This window comes from Coenobita brevimanus, chromosome 33, assembly GCF_032717465.1.
Source record: "Coenobita brevimanus isolate Jiangsu-jjx chromosome 33, ASM3271746v2, whole genome shotgun sequence".
Lineage (NCBI taxonomy): Eukaryota > Metazoa > Arthropoda > Malacostraca > Decapoda > Coenobitidae > Coenobita > Coenobita brevimanus.
Window position 1 is genome coordinate 45,525,965 of NC_136986.1, and position 19,837 is coordinate 45,545,801.

At 40.6% G+C, this 19,837-nt stretch overlaps 1 protein-coding gene across 3 annotated transcripts in view; it reads right to left on the reverse strand.

Moving 5' to 3' along the window:
* RyR (Ryanodine receptor) overlaps positions 1–19,837 on the reverse strand; it is a 186,570-nt gene that overhangs the window by 29,798 nt on the left and 136,935 nt on the right. For all 3 annotated transcript variants that reach the window (XM_080269467.1, XM_080269466.1, XM_080269465.1), the window contains 8 exons: positions 12,498–12,591; positions 10,498–10,663; positions 9,745–9,818; positions 8,044–8,223; positions 7,469–7,700; positions 6,308–6,495; positions 5,208–5,424; positions 4,323–4,393 (listed from right to left, as the gene is read on the reverse strand). In XM_080269467.1, the coding sequence (XP_080125593.1) occupies positions 4,323–4,393; positions 5,208–5,424; positions 6,308–6,495; positions 7,469–7,700; positions 8,044–8,223; positions 9,745–9,818; positions 10,498–10,663; positions 12,498–12,591 (1,222 nt within the window). The remainder of the gene's footprint in view (positions 1–4,322; positions 4,394–5,207; positions 5,425–6,307; positions 6,496–7,468; positions 7,701–8,043; positions 8,224–9,744; positions 9,819–10,497; positions 10,664–12,497; positions 12,592–19,837) is intronic.

The window sequence follows — 19,837 nt, forward strand, 5'->3', positions numbered from 1 at the left end:
GGTTGAGACTGTGTATGTGTGAGTTTGAGTTAAGACTGTGTTTGTGTGACAGAGGAGATTGTGTGAGTGTGACGTGAGACTGTGTGTAGGCTATGTGTGCCTGTGAGTTGAGATTGTGTGTATGTGTGAGTTGAGACTGTGTGCATGTGAGTGTAATTACCCAGCTGCAGTATACAGGATTTGAGCCAAGCTCATGAAGTCCTGTGTCTACATCTACCTTTACCCAACTTCAGTGTGAGGAAAGGTAGGAGTGTTAATAGGCTATACTGTAAGTGGTACAGAAGGCCTCCTAGCACCTCTTCCTTTGTGATTTCTTTCGTATATTACAACTTAATATTATCTTGTACAATATTCTGTTTACATCATTTAACCCTTTGAGATTCCAATGACGCTTTTTGGCGTCATTTCAAAGCCATCCTCAGAGATTCTGATGATGAATTTATTCATTATTTTAAGATACTTTTGTAAAATATTCACCATAAATCATGTTTACCCTTCATAACAAAGACACTCTGGCACGATGTCGCAGACGGCTTGCTCTATGCGTGGCGGCCAGTGTGCGCTTGGTAGGACTCACGGCTTTGCTATTATCTCATTGAAATATATACTGTTGTAATATAAAGGATCATTGTAAAACAGCATATGTATCATTGTAAATGTAATTTACTGCAGTTCTGCATGGTTTAATCCAGATTTACATATTTCTATTGCTTTTTCTTGCCACATATTTTTCTATGGCAAGGTATCAAATTTTTGGTGTTCGCCTTACTTCAACATGTCACTTTGACTTTTTATTTTCTTTGTTTTCTTTTTCTGAGCATACTATGATAAAGTAAAACTATTCAGCTTTAAAATGACACTAAAACCGACATTCTATCATGAAAATTGTATTTACAAAGAGCAATCAAAGAAAACTATCACGTGGGTCAGCATGAGAGCAGCTGACTCTAGCCCAGACATAATCTGCCCCGCCCAGAAACCTGATAGGGTTAACATCAATACAGTTTGCATTAATAACATACAAGATAATACTGAGGGGTAATGTGCAGAATAAGTCAATAAAGAAAAGGTGCAAAGAAATCTCCAAAGCCACTCCGAATACAATCCAGGTGTGATCAGTCCAATCAGCCCGGGGATGTCTTGATCACTTTATTCTTGCCATCTAGAATACATTTTTTTTTACTGGCTGGACTAGATGCAACTTTAATCAACATTACCAACAGGAAAGACCTTTGTTGGGTTGAATAAAACTGTCTGATTGAAACAAGCATAAACTAAAATTTAAATAACTCAGATTCATGGCTTGCATTCTGAGGGCCAAGAAAATGAAGATTTTCTAGGACTTGCGAAAGCCTTTGAAAATGCCCAATTATTGTAAACAGAAAAGATGAAGAACAAGGAAAAAAAAATAAATGGGGTTAGGAAAGGTAGAGAGGGAATTGCTTTTTTTTTTTTTTTTTTTTTTTTTTTTTTTAATATAAATCAATGCCAGGCTTCAAGCAAGGATGGGTGAGTGGAAGAAGCGGGGGAGGGATGGGAGAAAAAATAAAATACTTAGTCATGGCTGCACAAAATTTCATGGGCTTGCTTTATGTCAGGTTAGAACAAATGCACTATAGTTTCTGAGCAACCACCTGGGAGGGAGGAAGGAGGCACTTGGAATTTTGGAGGGGCAATGCAATAATCAAACCCGAGGACTCATGGTCAAGGTGAAAAAACAGAATCAAAATGCATATCACAAATGGATTGGTGTGGAAGTAAACTGAAAATATTGGTGGGTGGGAGAAGAGACAGTGGTACAAGCAGCTGCCATCTGTCCCAATCTCTGTCGCTGCAGTGAGATTGGACAGGGATGCTGATGCCGTCTTGTAAGGATGATGGACAAAAAGGGAGAAACCCCATCAAAGAGAGGATTAAGCAAACAACAGATAATTAAATAAATAAATAATAAATCAGGTAATGAACTTAAAAATGAAATAATCATAATCAGTGAAAAATATAAGACAATAATCACCAGGTAGATTTGGTGTACACTGCTTCCTTCATACATGAGAAAAAATCCACAACATATTTAATAAGGTTGATTCTGAAGAGAAATATATCCCAAATAACTAAATCAATTAATGCCAGTAAAAATATGGGTTTCCTGGCCAATGATAAAAACAGTGATGCAGCTTTACACTGTGCAGTCTCCTCTTGAACAGCTCAGGTATTACCCCTACTGAGAGTACCTTGCTGAAGCAGGCAGTGCTTTGTAAACGGATGTTCTTCCTGGCATCAAGCACTGACCACTGAGTGGCAGAAAGCAAGCATCTCTTGTGTTGACTGTAGTCAGAAATTGTGCACCAAGGCAGTGCCAAGCCCCATTCTGGGGTGGCCAACAGGCACACTATTTGTATTAACTTAATTTCAAAATAATTTAATAGCTATGGTAATTGTGTTCTATGCTCTCAAAGTGGCTGGCTAGACTGTACAAGCTGAATATGCATACTGCTGCACTGTGTGAAAACATTTAATAATATAAAACTTTCAAATGAGAGCCTAAGTCCTGACAGGGAAGAGGGGGAGGGGAGGGGTCTGGGTCCCCACAGCCATGTCACTGGACTTGACAGTGTGCACATTAACCCACTAAACTGATCACAGTGTATAGCAATTTTGTCTACAATCATATGGGTTATGAACCAGAAATACAGAAATGTTATTACAGTATATACAGAGCAGCATGTTCAATACATATAAAGCAGTATTTGTCAAAGTGGTGTACTCTGGCAATAGTTTCATCAAGTACAGATAGCTGCCAGCCTTATAATGCAAGATCTTGCCTAAAAACTTCAATCACACACAAATGGACAGGAAAATATGTGCACAGAACCTATACAAGGTGTGGTACTAAATATGGGAGAAGGCACAAGCTGACGTATATCACAAACATTCAAATTAAACTGTTAAATAATAATAATATACAAAATAGCCTACTAATAATAAGGGGGAAAATCAGTGAGTGTGTAGCAGCTCACTCAGTCACGATGGAAATGAAATTTTAAAAAATAGTACCGATAACAGATACAAGGAAGAAAATTTTTGAGTGCGTACTGAGTTACTCAGTCACATAGTCTGAAGGAAGGAAGTGGATGGGGAGAAGGTTGGGATAGATGGACAGCTGCTTGGACACAATACGGGCAAATGTGTGCAATTAGGCGGAATATGTGCATCTGTGGATGTAAGTGTGCATCTGAATGAAAAATGAGTGCTCTGTGTGTGTGTGTGTGTGTGTGTATATGTGTGTGTGTGTGTGTATGTGTGTGTGTGTGTGTGTGTGTGTGTGTGTGTGTGTGTGTGTGTGTGTGTGTGTGTGGATAATAAATGTGTCCATGTGTGTCTACCTGGAACGCAGCTGATGATGTAACCTCCTTCAGCCTCAAGAAAAGGTTGAAGAAACGGAGAATCATCTGTGGTAAACAAAAGGGTAAAGAGAAGCACAAAGGCAAATTTGGCTCCTGACTCCATGGTGCTTCCAACCTTATCTGTTGTTTTTCACCTTTCAGCAAACTTCTGAAATATCTTAGTTAAGAAAAAGGGGAATTAATCATCATCATCATCATCATACTTCACCATCATCATCCCACACCTTAATTTTTGTTGTTCCTTAAAAGATGCTGATATCTTGGCGCGTTGGGGGTAATTCATCATCGCATCCAAGCTAACAACTTTGCATTATTTATTTATTTATTTTTTAAACATCAGTGATCAGATACACCTCAAAAGATTGTGCCAAAAAAAAATAAAAATATTACATAGTTTTGTTTTTTCATATCTACTCTATTCTATATACCTAGGCTGCTTCCCCCAAGTTTTTGTAATGGTTTTTTAATCTTATGTTGTCTTATACGTATCCCAGCACTTACCGCATATAACTGCGAGCGCGTTCGGCAAGAATGTGTTCAGGGCGAGCTTACTGTACTTCTTTACTTCCAAGCTTACCTCCCTATTTCTTGTTACCACCCTCAACGTACCTGCTGCCCTCATTCCCCGATGCTCCATTTCTTAAGATTTCCTCTCCCTAAAGATTATATTCATAAAAACTGGTACTGTTCCCTATTTCACTCAGATGATATACATCATATTCTACTGCTGCGACCACCAGATGATTTTATGAAGGTTAGGAGATAGTTATTTAATGGCAGGTAGTGGATATAACCTTCATCAACCCCTACAATACTTTGGGTCAAATACAATTATTGTCCGAGTAGCAAATACAAAAAGCATCACCTGGATAAAAAAAAATTAAGAACTGTTACTGTCTTAACCCCCAGAGCACTTACCTCCACATTAGAAGCACTTTCCACCAGCGTGTCCACCATCTGTTTACCGATAGTTCCATTCACAACATTACCTGCAAATTTTATACATTAGCTACGTTGAGAGGTATATGAGGGAGGGGGGGGGGTGAGTTGGGGGGAGGGGAGTCAAATGGTGGGTGACAGAGTGACTTGGAGGCGTTTTGTCTGCGGCCACCCTTTGCGGGATTAGGGCGTCGGGCTATAGATAGATAGATAGATAGCTACGTATGGGATGAGAGATCACCCTGACTTCTGGCTACACTGTCAAGGGCTGAGTTTAGTACTAGCCACAACACCTTTAGTCTCATTTTTGCTATTTACAGACAAGTTATTTCAGCTTAGGAATGACCTCCTACTGAAAGATTTTATGATGGAAAATCTAGCCACTCCAGCAGTAAATTCTCTCCTATGCTGAGTAAATTAATCTGCAGATACCAAAAATAAATAACTATTTGGTTAAACCATTAGAAGAGTGTGAATACTCTATATATGGTAGTTCTGTGGCCAAATCACTATGAAGGTATGTGAGATTGCTCTAACCACGGCTGATTCCAGAATTTAGGTTTTGGGTGACTGAAGCCTGACGACCTTGCTACCACACTGATGTCAAGGCCTAAGACTGGCTTTGGCTCTGGCCTCACAGCTACTGGAACAGTGTACAGTAAATGTCTTGTGATAGTTCCCAGACCAAATCAGTATGATGGCACAAAGAACTTAGCAATTAATGATCAATTTTATTATATAAAGTATGACAGATGTGTTTGAAATCAGTAACTGATGAATGTTAAATCATGTGAATGTGAAGACAGATGAAGTCAGATGAAAATGTCAGATGTTACCTGACTTCACCTAACAACTAGTACTCACCCTCAAGCATGGACAGCATCATAATGACCATATCCTTTTGCAGGTTGAGAAGTTCCTTGAGCAGATCCACCTGTGAGGAGTGCTTGCTCAATTTGTCCTGCATGTGAGCAAAGAGGAACAGGAAACCACCCACAGCATCCCACAACCTTGAGTGTGCCAGTGTTTGCTGGTTGCCCACACATGGACCCTGGATCACTTCAGTTAGTGTGTTGAACACCTGCAATGAGTTCGATTAAGGGTTTAGTCAGTCTGGAGGTCTATATATCTATTGCCAGATGCCTTAGTCTCATAAGGCATGTCAACAAACAAATCACCTCCAAGTCACCCATTCCAATGCCACTTCACTGCCTTGATCCCAGCTCACACCCCACTCTCATATACCTCTCCACTCCATCCCTCCATCTCATCTTCAGCCTCCCCCTCTCTCTTCCCCCCTCCACCTCACTCACATACATTCTCCTCGTTAGTCTCTTGCTCTCCAGTCTCTCCACATAGCCAAACCATCTCAATGCTTTCTATCACATCCACATCCACATCCACACCACAGTGCTCCTTCACTTCCTCATTTGTTAGTCTGTCGCTCCATGTAACTCCACATGCTCCTCTCAAATAACTCATTTCCACTGCTTTCACTCTTGACTTGTGTCCTTCCAACAAGATCCAAGCTCCACTTCCATACGTTAGAGTAGGTATCACAATATTGTCAGGCATCAACTTTTTTACTTCCATGCTCACTTCCCTGTTCCTGTTCCTTATCACTGCTTTCAAAGAACCAGTAACCTTTCTTCCCTGTTGTACCCTTTCAAGCACTAAGTACTTAAATGCACTCACATTTTCCACTTCCTCCTCATCCAAAAGTCAAATAAGGAAAATCAGATCATCAGCCTTGTGTGCTGATTTCCAACACATTAATAAACTAAGATCTTCTCAGCTGGGTTGCCAGTCCTATATAGTACTACCCGCTATGGAACATACGAGGCCAGAGCTAGGCTACCAGTCCAATACATTTAAGGACAGTTGCTCTGAGCACTAGATAACCAAGCAGGAATGTGGCCCGGGTAAAAAAATTACAACAGTGTCTCTGCATGACCGAAACTAACCTGACTGGCAACTCCAATAGCCTTAAAGAAGTTAGCCTTTCCAGCGGGGTCAATAATTTCCTTTGATGAATAATGCCAGTAGAAGTCCATGATGGATTCTTGCAGCCTCAGTAGGTAGTCCACAGTGCAGTTGATGACGTTGACGGTGGTCGTGTTGCCAGCTTGTGTACGTAGGTAGTTCTGCCAGTCTGAGGGGTGAAGATATGTTGTTAACATTAAATCAAACCATATTAAATGAAACCACGCTTCCTCTTACTGTATCCCAATGCTTGGATTGCATACGGTACAGCTTATACTTCCTATGGACTGGAAGCTAAATCAAGTGCCAAAACCAGCTAATTTCATCCCAACAGTTGGTGGAACTTATAAGCAAGTTCAATGGATATGAGCAGAGCACAAGTAAACTTGGTTTTGATGTTGCACTCAAAGGCATTCAGATCCAGTATTATATGAGCAACAAGTCACAACCAACCCTTGTTGTTGTTTTAATAACAGGACAGAGGAAGGAACAAAAAAATGAATACAAAAAATAATCCATACATCAGATTACTGGTGTCCTCCATTCATAAAAAATTTGTAACAGTTGGACTTGAACAGCTGTGGGATGAAGTCTAGGGGGAAACAACTCGGAGAATAAAAAGATTTCTGATAGGCAGAAGTTCTGCTTTATGGCAGTGTAACATTCGTGCCATGAGCGCTACCAGGTGCCTGTGTAGCACAGGAGATGGCATGGAGAGGTGGCACAATGAGCATTTGCCATAAAAGTACCTATAATAATGCATGGAAGGCAACATACCTTCTTACCTATAGGGGAGGTAGTTTATTCATAATAGCAGGGTTATTAACAATTCAAACAGCTTTGTTCTGAATTTTGTCTAGCTGCTTTAGCGCAACCTCCCCACATCCACTCCACGAGGCTGAGCAATACTCCAGCTGAGAGTGCACATGACTTATAAACTATAGCCAACTGCTCGACAGCAATGTTGCTAAAAACTCTGTACAGTAATCCAAGTTTCTTAGGCCACATCCACCTCTGCTGTTGCATTCCAATGCACTGAAGGTCAACTATAGGTAAATCCCCAACTAGCTTTTGGATTTACACCCTAGTGAGCAACATCCAGTTGTAGCAACTTAACCTACTACACCACCGGATGAACTCACCTAGATTGTGACCTTCACAAGTCAGTTGGATGAATCGGAAAAGAGCACAGGTAAACTCGGCATCGTGCATGTTTTTCTCGCCAGCACAGCCATCAGCACCGACACCCAAACCTTCTGCCTTGGTGTTACGCTCAAAGGCATCCAGATCCAACACTGAGCATGAGTTCATCAGCCCAGCAATGGACAGGAAGAATGATGCATCCTTCTTCTCTTTTAGGTAATTCAACATGGCCTGCAGAATATAGAAAGACTGTCAGAATGAAGGAGCTGGGTGAGAGTAAAGCCAATTACACCAAATGCTACTCAAGCCACACTATATGTGAGGTAGGCTACTAAACTTGGAATTCCAAGTGAACTTAACTCGTACAACTTACCTCATACACTAAGTTACGATTCAAAACATGTAGCATGGCTTGCATAACTTGCACGAAATATCTCAGGTGTAAAAGCTTACGGGTTTCGTGATTCAGCAGTTGAATGCGACTAACAATTCATGACTAAATGAAATGTATGTTTCACTGCCCTACATCAGGATAAAATATACGGTAACTGATGTTTAAAACTGGTTGACTCACAGCCTGACAGTCAACGTTACCACCCCTGAGGATGGCAATACCCAGGCTAAGTGTCTTCATGACCATCTCACTGGGCTGACCCCTGGCTGCAGACACATGCAGTAATACCATCTCTGCCACACCACGGTTGGCCAATCTGGCTTGGTGGAACAGCAGCTTCTGTTTCTCCAACTCCTGGTCCTGGAGTGGGGTTGGTGATTGGATGTTAGTAATTATTAGAAAATATGAACTGCTGGAGTCTGTGTCTTATTTAAGGGCTCCATCTGTTCTTTGCTAAAAATTTTCCATAGCATCTGACTGATATAGGAATCTGAAGTTATACCATATGCATTTAGAGAAATCTATCTATCGATCTACTGCCAGACCCCTTAATCCCGTAAGGGGTGGCCACAAACAAATTGCCTCCATGTCGCGTCGCCCAGTCCCCTGCCATTTCATTGCCCTGCTCCCAGCTCACATCCCCCTTTCTCATATACCTCTCCACTCTATCCCTCCATCTCATCCTTGGCCTCCCTCTCCCTCTCCACTTCACTCACATACACTCTCTTCATCACTCTCTCACTCTCCATCCTCTCCACATGGCCAAATGAAATCAAATACCATTTAATTAGAGTGTTCAGAAGAGGTATATTTCTTTTAGTGCAAGAAAGGAACCAAAGGCTAAGAGCCCACGAACCATTCCTTTAAAAAAAATAAATAAATAAAAAATTAAAAAAATAATTCAAGACCCATTCATTTTGAGATGCCTGGACACACTGCATGTGAGAGACTGGAGATTGTAGGAAGTAGGAAATACAGATAGAGGGAGACAGTTCCAGAGTTGACCTGTTACATACATGAAGGAGTGGGAAGGGCTGTAAATAATTTTCATTCATTCACTAATAATAATAATAATAAAAAATTACTTACAAACTACTGTACAATATGTTCTTAACACAAAATAAAACCTGTGAAATAGGCAGAAAAAAAATGGCTGAGGAAGAAGTGCTTGGGAGCCACCTAGACTAATAATATGACATTACAGATAATAAGACAGTGCAATATAAAGACTAAGCCAGTGAGATATCATCACCTACTATGAGGTCCTGCATGGTTCTGGAGCGTCCTCGTGAGTGAGCATGTAACAAACAACACAACACAGGTCAATGCTCACTGCTCATATAGGCCTATATGTATACGGTAAACAGCCATCACTAGCTTAACTCAGATAGCTCAAGTATGGCCAAATTAACTTCAGTCAGGATTCCCCCTTCCCACCTGGAACCTGTTCCCAGAGATCCCTAACCCCTTTCAGCTCAGCTGATGGCCAAGTGTACTTAGACTGGAAGACTGATTTGAGTATAAACCTACTCATAACTAAGCCTCACTGAACTTCATGCAAACACAACTTAGTTTTCAAGTAAAGGGAGTAGTCCAGTTCCATCAGATGAAAACAAGCCAACAATAATAACCAAGGAGGCTCATTTCCATCTCAAAACCAAGGCACATCAAATACTTATGCCCCCTACAGCTTAGTGTTCAAGTTGAGTGAGTGATCTGGTTCCATCAGGTGAAAATGAACTGATTTACCACAAAGACAGTCCTACCTCAGAACTATGGATCACCAACTGCATGCACCCATCACTTAGTATTCAAACAGTGTGAGTGACCTGGTGCCATCAGGTCAAAGCAAAGTATAGACCACCAGAGCATAAAACCTACCTGTAAGGTGGTTTCCCCTTCTTCATCTCCTCCTTCTTCTTCTCCTTCCTCCTCTTCCTCTCCGCATGATTTGCCTTCACAGACAGACAGGCACATTAGAATAAAGCTAAGTAAATACATAAATACTTATTTTCTCCCTGAACAAGACCCAGCCTGCATCTTTAATTTCAGCCCAGATTGTGCAGAATAGGTGTTTGGTAGATGAATGGCTGAAAGAACAGATAGATGAATAAACAAGTGAGCGAATGGATGGTTGGAAGGGCATAACGATGAAGAGCTATATGGATGGATATACTGGTTACCAAATCTGACTTACTCACAGGCCATAGAAAGAAAGCCTTTGAAACACCTTTGTGCTTCCCACCAGAATCCCTCCCCCTCCCCTTTCTCCAACCTAGCTATAATATCAGCATTGGCCCTAAATATAAAGGGGGTATTCAGACAAATTTCTGTGTGCTCTGTGGCTGTTTTTTGATGGAAGGTTGTAACCAAATGAGAAAGGTGGATGGATGGATGGGCAGATGAAAGGATGGAGAGACAGACAATCAGATAACCAGAAACACACTGATAAACACAAAGACGGATGGATGGGCAGACAAAAGGATGGATAGTGACACAAACAAAGAGCTAGACACACCCTCTGATAAAAAGAAAGAAAGATGGATGAAATAATGAATGGATGGGATAATTAGCAGATACAAGACAGGCAGACAGATGGGTATGGTAGAATGACAGATACCCAGACAAACCTACCCATAATCTCTGCATAGGACATGTAAAGAGGGTCTTCGGCCAAAACTCCTGTGTGTTCTGTGGTTGCCTTTTGACTGAAGGTTGTGACCAGCTGAGTCAGTTGGTCTGGTTTTCCCTCATCCTCTTCCACTTCTTTTTTCTTGCTTTCTGCCTCCTCAAATGATTGCTGCACGAGAGAGAACATTTTACCCGTCGTCATAGTCATCACTATTTGTCTCATCTTCATCAATCATTATCTATCTATCATCATCACTGCCACCATCACTGTCTCTCTTATCAACATCATTTGCATCATCACTGAAAGACATGATTTTTCATCATCATCAGTCACTGTCATCATTACCATTGTAAACATGATCATCTTTCTCATTATCATCACACTGACACCACACTAACACCATATCTTTATCTACCATTAGTTTGCTACCATAACTTTACATCATACTAACACCAGTCACTGTATCTCAACCTACCATCACTGCTTGACACCACAGACACGAATCCCCAATCTATCATCAATGTTTGACACCACACAAAGCTAACATTACACCACAACATCACACTACACACTGTACCCCAGTGAATCATCAATGTCTGACACTAAAACTTAACATCACACTCTACACCATACCACAATCTACTGTCACTGGCACCACTGACATCATACCCTATTCTACCAATGCTGCCTTCATAACTTAATACACTGACACCATTAACACCACATAAACACTACACCCTAGCACCATAATTTTTTAATGCTAAACAGAAAGCATCAAAAGCATATTACTGCAAACTTCAATATCCTTTTGTATGTTGTTACTGCAAAAGTATAATGATCTTAAAAACAATATAAGCAGCATACACAACAATGTTAAGGTGTAATTTGCAATACAAATCAGTAAGGAAGAGATGGAACAAAATCATCATACACTTACAATACAAGTTTCAGAGTGAGAGAGCTTACCGATGACACCCTCAAATATATTACAAAAGCACTAAAGCCACTTACAACAGTGAGCCTTAGAGTGAGAAAGCTTACAAACTACCACTCTTAAAAATATCACATAATCACCAAAGCCACTTGCAAGAGTGAGAAAGCTTACAAATATAATCACCCTCAGAGTTGTTATAAAACGGCCAAGGTCAATTATAATACGATGCTTAGAGTGAGAAAGTTTACTAGTACCAACCTCATACTGTCCTAATTATTACTGTACAGTCAGTCCTCCATATTCACAGGTCTGCTGTTTGTGGCATCAATTATTTGCAGGTAAATAAACCATCTCAAAATAAATTAATTTAAAATGTACTTAACATGTACTTTTGAGATGGTTCCTTCTCAAAATACAATTTAAACACATAGATTCTTACACCTGATAATATTTTGGGTAATGCAAGTGGGGAGGAGCAGCAGCAATTATCTGTAATTTTTGCTATTCACAGCCAAGTTCCTAAAATATCTCTTGAGAACATGGAGGGTTGACCATATATCCAACTTACAGTTAAGTCCTCAATGACATCTTCTTGCCCCACGTTTTCATCGGAAAGCCAGTAAGCTCGGTAGGTACGGAGACACAGGTTGACCACCCGATGCCTGCATGATAGCCATCCAAGCTTATTCTCTATCCCAATGTAATCTAATCAGACCTAACTGAACCTGTACTCCTGTGCCAACCAACTTGTCCATGACATCACATAATCTACTAACAGCAGCCCCTAACTGCCTATGTTAATTTTCCTCCTGCTGATATACTGGTAATGGTGATCTATGTTGCAGAGTATGTTCATACTTACTCATGAATTCCTCAAAGACTTACCTTCTATGAGTCTCAGATGGTTGCCAAGAGTGAGACTCTACAGACAAGCTGGGTGGCACAAAGTATAAAAAAACCTAACCCAACGAAAACCTAACCTGACCGAACCAAATGTAACAAAACCTAACCTAACCAAACCAAGTGTATCCACCATAACCCACTTGTGTTACCCCCACGGCAACTTACGGTGAGATCCTCGATGACAACCTCCTGCCCCACATTCTCGTCGGCTAGCCAGAACTCCCGGTAGGTGCGGAGAAACAGGTTGACAGCGCGATGCCTGTATGATATGTTTTTTGAAGAGAAGGCGTGGAGGTTAGACTGATGTGCCCGTGGTTAGTTCACAGCGACAAACAAAACAAACACTGCCCCAAACCCGCTAGCCAAACAAGAGATATTAATAGCAGTCTATGATACTATGCAGTTTTAACCATCCTCAATCCCTTCACCTGAATGATGTGCTGCTTTATGTATCCATGCTATCTCCAGACAATATTATTCAGCTTGGGACAGACTGCCCGAATGGGAGTGTTAGTGAAAACCTTCATTAATCCTTTCACTATAAGAAGCCACACAACAGCTGAGTAAAATCTAAAGGTAGTAGATAGAATAAGTAAATACGTCATCAGACTCAGAAGGAAAACTCTTTCAATCCAGTGGTCTTTCTTCACTTGTTCTTGCTACCACAAAATTATTATATTTAGCACAGGAATGATGGCTACTGCTGAAGGAGTTAATGAATTATTATTATTATTTTTTTTTTTTTTAAACGCAAGGAAGAAGGAATCAAAGGCCCAAAACCCACAAGATTGTACCTTCCAAAGAAAATAAAAACAAAAACAGAGATCCAAATTCAAGATGTAAGCCCTCCAGGCCAAAAAGTCTCTCCTAAGCCAAATAAAACCCCTGAAAGTAACATGTATAAAAAAACACACATCATCAGACTGAAGTGATTAATGGTTTTCTGCTTCTGGTTAAAGCTTGTTACTATGACACACAACATTATATTTCTTTCAGTACTGCATGTGTATTCAGATTTAGTTCACTGGCTTCTACTGGTAACCCTTACACCTTGGATAACTCATTAGTTTATATGGGATAATGCTATTTTTGTTTTGCCGTTGATACCTTGAATCCCGTGACTATTTTTAAATTTCTTCTTGCTACTTCCAGACAGCTTTAGCTATTAGCCTTAGTTAATGAAAGCCCTCTAGTACTGAGGGTTAATCCCTAAAGACCTATGGCTGTCGAATGACGGTTATGATAAATGTTGCTTAAAGTCCTATGGCTACTGATGGTACACAGGCTACCAAAAGCTGGTGGTAGGTAGCAGAGCCTCTTTTATGATGTAGATGGGACCTGGCCAATGGGAAACAACAGATACGGTGATGGGAGGCATGATCGGGCCCCCTCCCCGATGTGGGCCCCACCCCCCCAGCCATCCCTCCACCTCCCTTTGCCCCATTGGATCCTGCCTTCTGTGTCCCCTCCCACCTGAACTACCCCCCATACCGGTACTCCCTCTAGACCATATTGTGTGTGTGTGTGTGGCACACATATTCCCTCCCTTTCCCCTCCTCCTGATACCCGCACACTCCCTCCACCTTCCTATTCCTCCTTATTTATCAAGGATGTCCCATTCTTGCTCACAGTGAGGATTTTTTTTTTTTTCAGTTGATTCTGCAGTAACCATTAGACATATGAGTGAAAAATACATCTTCTGATGTGTAAAATCAAGCTCTTTAAAACTACAAGACCAAAATTTACTTTGGTGCAATATCTCTCTCACCCTCTATACACAAGGAGTAACAGTTTTTATTTTTGACGTTCTTTGACGGTCGATATTGCGGCAGCCGTAAGTCATATGAGAGTGAAACATACATTTTCGGGTGTGTAAATTCAAGTTCTTGAAACCTGTAAGAAAATTTTGTTTACCTTGGTGAAAGTTCAAAGATCACAGGCCTACCCTTTTCACAGATGTGGGGCTAAGGGGGAGGAATTTGCAGTCTTTAGAGGTTAACGAAGGCTATATCTAATGCCACCAGTTCAAAAAAGCCTCTTATAAGTTTAACATAAGCCACTGGAAGAAGTCAGAAGGAATTAAAACTGTCCCCAGAGCAAACCAGTTAACATCCCATGATTTTACTTGCCACTGGGAACCTTCCAGAGGCATAAGGGTTAACGACAACTATTAAACTGTTTGAAGAACATGACAACTATGTTTATATGTTTATTATTATTATTATTATTTAAGAACTGATACTAATTATCTTTGTGATATAATGCCTGGCAACCTAATATCTCTTTTAATACTTCTTCTGCCCTTCCTATAACTGCTTTTCCCTTCACAAATATAAAATACAGGTATAGCCTATGTATGGTCAGGGACAAAAGTACCACTGTCCATTTGCTTACATGTCACTACCATACATTTTTTCTGTAAATATAAATAATTACGATCAAGGCTTAAAAATAAATGGGGATAAAATGCCTTGTTCCTGCACTGGCCATGTTGGTGATTAGGCTACTGGATTGGTAAGAGGGACGGAAAGAAATGTGGCCAAATTTTCAGAATGACAGAGTAAAGGAACACAGCCAATATGGAACAAGGGGGAGATGGGGTAAAATGGAGATGGAACACTGCACCAAAAACAAATAAACTGGGGATGGTGGGGGAGCGGAACAAAGAAGAATGGTGAGAAGGAAAAGCAGGGTACAGTACTTAAAACACCCAAGGGTGATCTGGTGGTAGATGCAGGTGCATAATACAAGGAAGTCTGTAAACAATACTCCATCAGCTCACTTGGTGGTATCTTACAGGTTCTGAGGATGGTTCAGTCTGCTGGTGCAGGCGTGGGTGTGAGAGGGAGCAGGAAATGAATAAATTACGCAGGATCGCTATAGGTAATGCAGACTGAGCTGTCCCCGTAACAAACAAGAAATCACTCAGCGGACTGGAGGAAGACCCTTATAGGCTATACGGATCACCCTGTACTGGTGTATGCTCACAGAAGCCATCATGAAGGCTCTCACACAGGGATTAGAAATGTTCTTAAATTTCCTCAATGCTACTTGTGATTTGAACCAGTTCCTGCCAGAACTGACTCATGAGTCATACTACTGTATTTCTTTTAGCCTAAACTTGGCTATGCTATTTTTATGCTCTCTTTAACTTGGCCTGAAAATGCCATCTTTCATTCTTGAATGCTGGGTAACTGCAAGAAATGAATACTGTATTAAATCTTGACGCAAATCATGTAGAAATACTATGCAAAGGATGCAGAGACACAACATTAACTTATTTTGCCATCAAGCTATGTGAACAGTGTTGTTAAAGGAGAGAAATCTGGGTCAAGTCCAGTAGTAGCATAGTGACAAGGACCAATTCCACTAGACAATATTTATGGTTCCCACATTTGCACCAACCACCAGATTATTTCTACCATACCCTAAAAAGATGGGAAGACAAAACGAGGTGGAGTGAAGAATCTGAAAAACTGAAGGAAAAAACTAGCTGGGTGAAACTTCAAAAATTCAAAAATACAAACCTGAAAACAAAAATACAAAACAGGAGCTATGCAAAAAGTGAAAACCCAGCAAAAATCTTGCACTTACAAAGGTGAATGGAAAGAAAACAGGGAGTGAAGGACTGAGGTGAGATAATATGAAAAACAAAGTGATAAACGTAAGGTTGTCTATGGGAAAACAATGGTGTATTCTGCTAATTTCAGTTCATATACAGACGAGCTGCCTATACCTACCCTCCTATACTGACCCTTTTACTATGCCTGCTTAATGCACTGAGGCCTGAATAAATAATCTATACCCCTAACTTACCCATGTGAATTAGGCTACTGAACTACGGTATCTGGAAAATGCATAGGAAATATGAAATATTGTCTGTTGAGCTGACTGATGGCTCTACTACACTGTTCTATTTTTACACTAACTTGGCCTAAAACTGCCATTTCTCCATCCTGAATGCTGAAATGTAATAAAGAATAACTCGAGAATTATATGCTACTAACAAAGAGGTCTTATGGAAAGGATGTAGAGTGACAGTATTGTCTTTTTCTGCACCTGCCCTCTGTGAAATAAGCTACAGGAGGATGAAAACCTGGACCAAGTTTGTGCAAAGACCACTTATGTCATGTCAGGCCTGGGCTCCAATGGTAAATTTTTACAAGTTATATATAAAGATCACTTATCAATATTCCTGCATTAGATCCCCACTGCAACCCATTCCTCCTTCTGTCCTACACCACCTTAGGCCAAAATGGTTTCCACACTAACTGCCCAATGTCTATTTTGAGGAAATCTTAAAACCAGCCCAAAACCACCAAACTTGCAAACTCCCAGAATTTCCCACTGAACAAGTTTTAAACCAGTCTAATTTAACAGGAAACAGCCCAATCTAGGAACACTGCTGAGGCAGGCAGGTATCAGATGTGGATCAGCCTGGGTCAAGAAACCTTAGCAACAACCGACAAAAGCACAATGCACGAGTTGTAAACATATGCAGTCGTCTGGAAATCCAATACCTAAATGCACCCACCTAGTTTCTCCCGCGCAGCTGAGTAATATCATCGTTAGTGAATAATAAAGGGAGAAATTAATGCTCGTGTTATTCTGACATGGTTACTTCCCTTTGTCTTAAATTGCAACTACTGTACCTACTGGAATATAACCCAAAGTCTTTCCTATCAAGTATAACACTGAGGCAGGAAGACATTACCTGCGTAAGCTATAGAATGGTACGGAGCGCAGGCAGGCGATGGCAGCTCTCTTGCGGGCGAAGGAGAGGATTTTACGCCAACCTGAGCGTGATGATTGTGGCGCACAGGCCTGTTGGCGCATGCTGTTAGTTCACTGCACACCACCCCGACTCACACACACACTGATGTACACAACTGGAGCTCTCTTAACATAATATTGATACATGTGTTATGCTTCAATGTTGCACACAGAGCCATATATTTCTCAAATGCAAAAGCAAGTTTACTGGAAGCAAATCTTTGCTCTTGTCATGTTACTTTTTTTCCTTTTTGTACAGATCTGCAATGCATGCAGCACAAATTTCTATGCTGAGTTGCTTCTTTATTTCAATGGCTCTGTAGCTCTTTTCCCCTGAGAATAAGAGAGCATGGGTGATGGGTGGGTGTGGGTGGGGGTGAAGGAGGATTACCACTCCACCCACATGCCACTCCTCCTGCCCACACCACACCCACAATGGGGAGGTGTAGGTGGGGGGGTGTGGACAGTGGGTGGCTGGGGGTGGGTATTTCAGCCTACTGGGCGGGTGGGGCTGCCAGAGAGGGACAGCTGAACATCCAAAATACCATTATCATCATTTTTCCCATCATCCTTGTTATCATTATCACCATCATCATTACCTTGAACACTCTTTCCCACCCAAGAATGGGGTGAGACAAGTACATTGACAAAATAACAGATTTACTTGTGTACTGCTATGCATAGAGGGACACTTTATCCGGTTCTAGCCAGCCATGGATTCAATCTACGGAATTTCCAGATGCAGGCTGTATGTGCTAACCATTACACCACTGGTTCACCCCAAAATATCAATAAGCCAAAATATACCCTACCAATGAACAATTTTTCCCCTAATTTGAATATACTGTACTGTATTTACCCAAAACACCCATTGTCAAAAAATAATCTTGGTCAAACTTGTCCCAAAACTACAAATGTACAACTGAACAATGAATGCTTATTAAATTTATGATGCACAGTACGACAAGGGCTTGTACGGTGGCGCGAGCTGTGGCACTGTGTGGTGTGGTATAATTGGATGTGACTGTGTCTGGTGTGGTGTGGTATAGTGGGATGTGACCGTGTGGTGTAGAGTGATAGTGTATGGTGTGGTAGTGTGCTATGTTGCATTACAATAATCCCGCAGTGACTTAAAAACCGCTCAATAATGCTCTGTACTCTTGTGATATCAGTGAATATCCATCTCTCCTTCTCTGGCCTTTCTTTACCTCAGCGGAAGATGTTAGACAAGTTAAGGACATCTACAAACACACAAAAATTGGTAGAATAAAATGTGAGCACCCAATAATATACATCTATATATATATCCTCTCCCAAGAAATTTATGAGAAACTTCAAGAGGTCATTCTTAGGTTAGCAGTAGTAATAAATCCTGTAGCCTCTGGTTCATCTGAATGTGAATCCAGTGGACTGCAGGCTGAAGCCATCCCCCTCCTGCAGTCCACTATCCTCGGGGAAGGGAGATAGTTGAACAATATTAGGCCAAGAATAACCTCCTGAAGCCCCTCTCACACATTTCCTGAGATGCCCCATATAATTATGTAGCATCTATAGTGAAATGTTTTTAAAAATCTATGATATATGAATTCCATATAATATTACCTTTCACTTCTCCTATTGCCAAATCTGATATCTGATAAGAGAAAAAATATCCACTGTCTTGAATGAGAGAAAAAATATATATATCAACTGTGTTTTTTGTTGTACAGTGAAAACTGCAACTGAAAGAGTACTGGCTACTGTTGACAAATGCTAAGCATTCCACTTATTATATGTGGCAAAAACATTCCATACAGCATATATAAACCATCTCAAAGAATCTAGGTATCAAAATGAAGGCTATGTGAAATGCAGAACTACATATAAGCCTATAAAGGGCACTAACAAAGCATATACAGGCCATCTCAAAAAGTCAATATATGAATTTGAAGTCTACAAGAGATGCAGACTTACAATGTATGAAAGTGTTTCAAAGGGCACTACAGATGCAACAAGAGCTTATACAAGAATGAACAGCTATGGAAGATGCAAAGGTAAATCTATATATGGAGATATCCCTTCAATCTGATGATATTCTTTTTCTTATATTTTTGCAACCATCAATTTTATTTCACTTAGGACAGACCTCTAGAAGTGAAGGAGTTACTGAAGGCTATATCTAACTCCTCCAGTTTAAAAAAAGTCTCTCCTAAGCTGAATAAAATGTGAAAATGGCAAGAACACAATGAGGAAGACACCATCAGAGTCAAAGGATTAAGTAAAGAACTTAAATATACACTCGACAGATTCAGCGAAGGGAAAAATACAAAGTGGCAAGCTAATACAGGCAGTAAAAAGTGGAACGGATATAGAAAAAAAGCAATGACTGATTCTTGCCTTACTTTTTTGTTTTTTTTTATGCATGGGTGGAAGAATGCCTGAGTTCTCTTATAAAAATGGGAGAGGGCTTATTAAAGGTCTGCAATCTTTTACAATGATAAACTGGATAATCTACAAAGATTTATATTAAACAGGTGTTATAAAAATGCCTGTGCAGTAGAAGGCGTGTGTGTGTGTGTGTGTGTGTGTGTGTGTGTGTGTGAGAGAGAGAGAGAGAGAGAGAGAGAGAGAGAGAGAGAGAGAGAGAGAGAGAGAGAGAGAGATTTGGCAGTACAGTGTAGTGTGTGATGTGGTGTGGTGTGGTAGCATGATATGGTAGTGTGGCATACTAATGTGTGGTGTGGCAGTGTGGG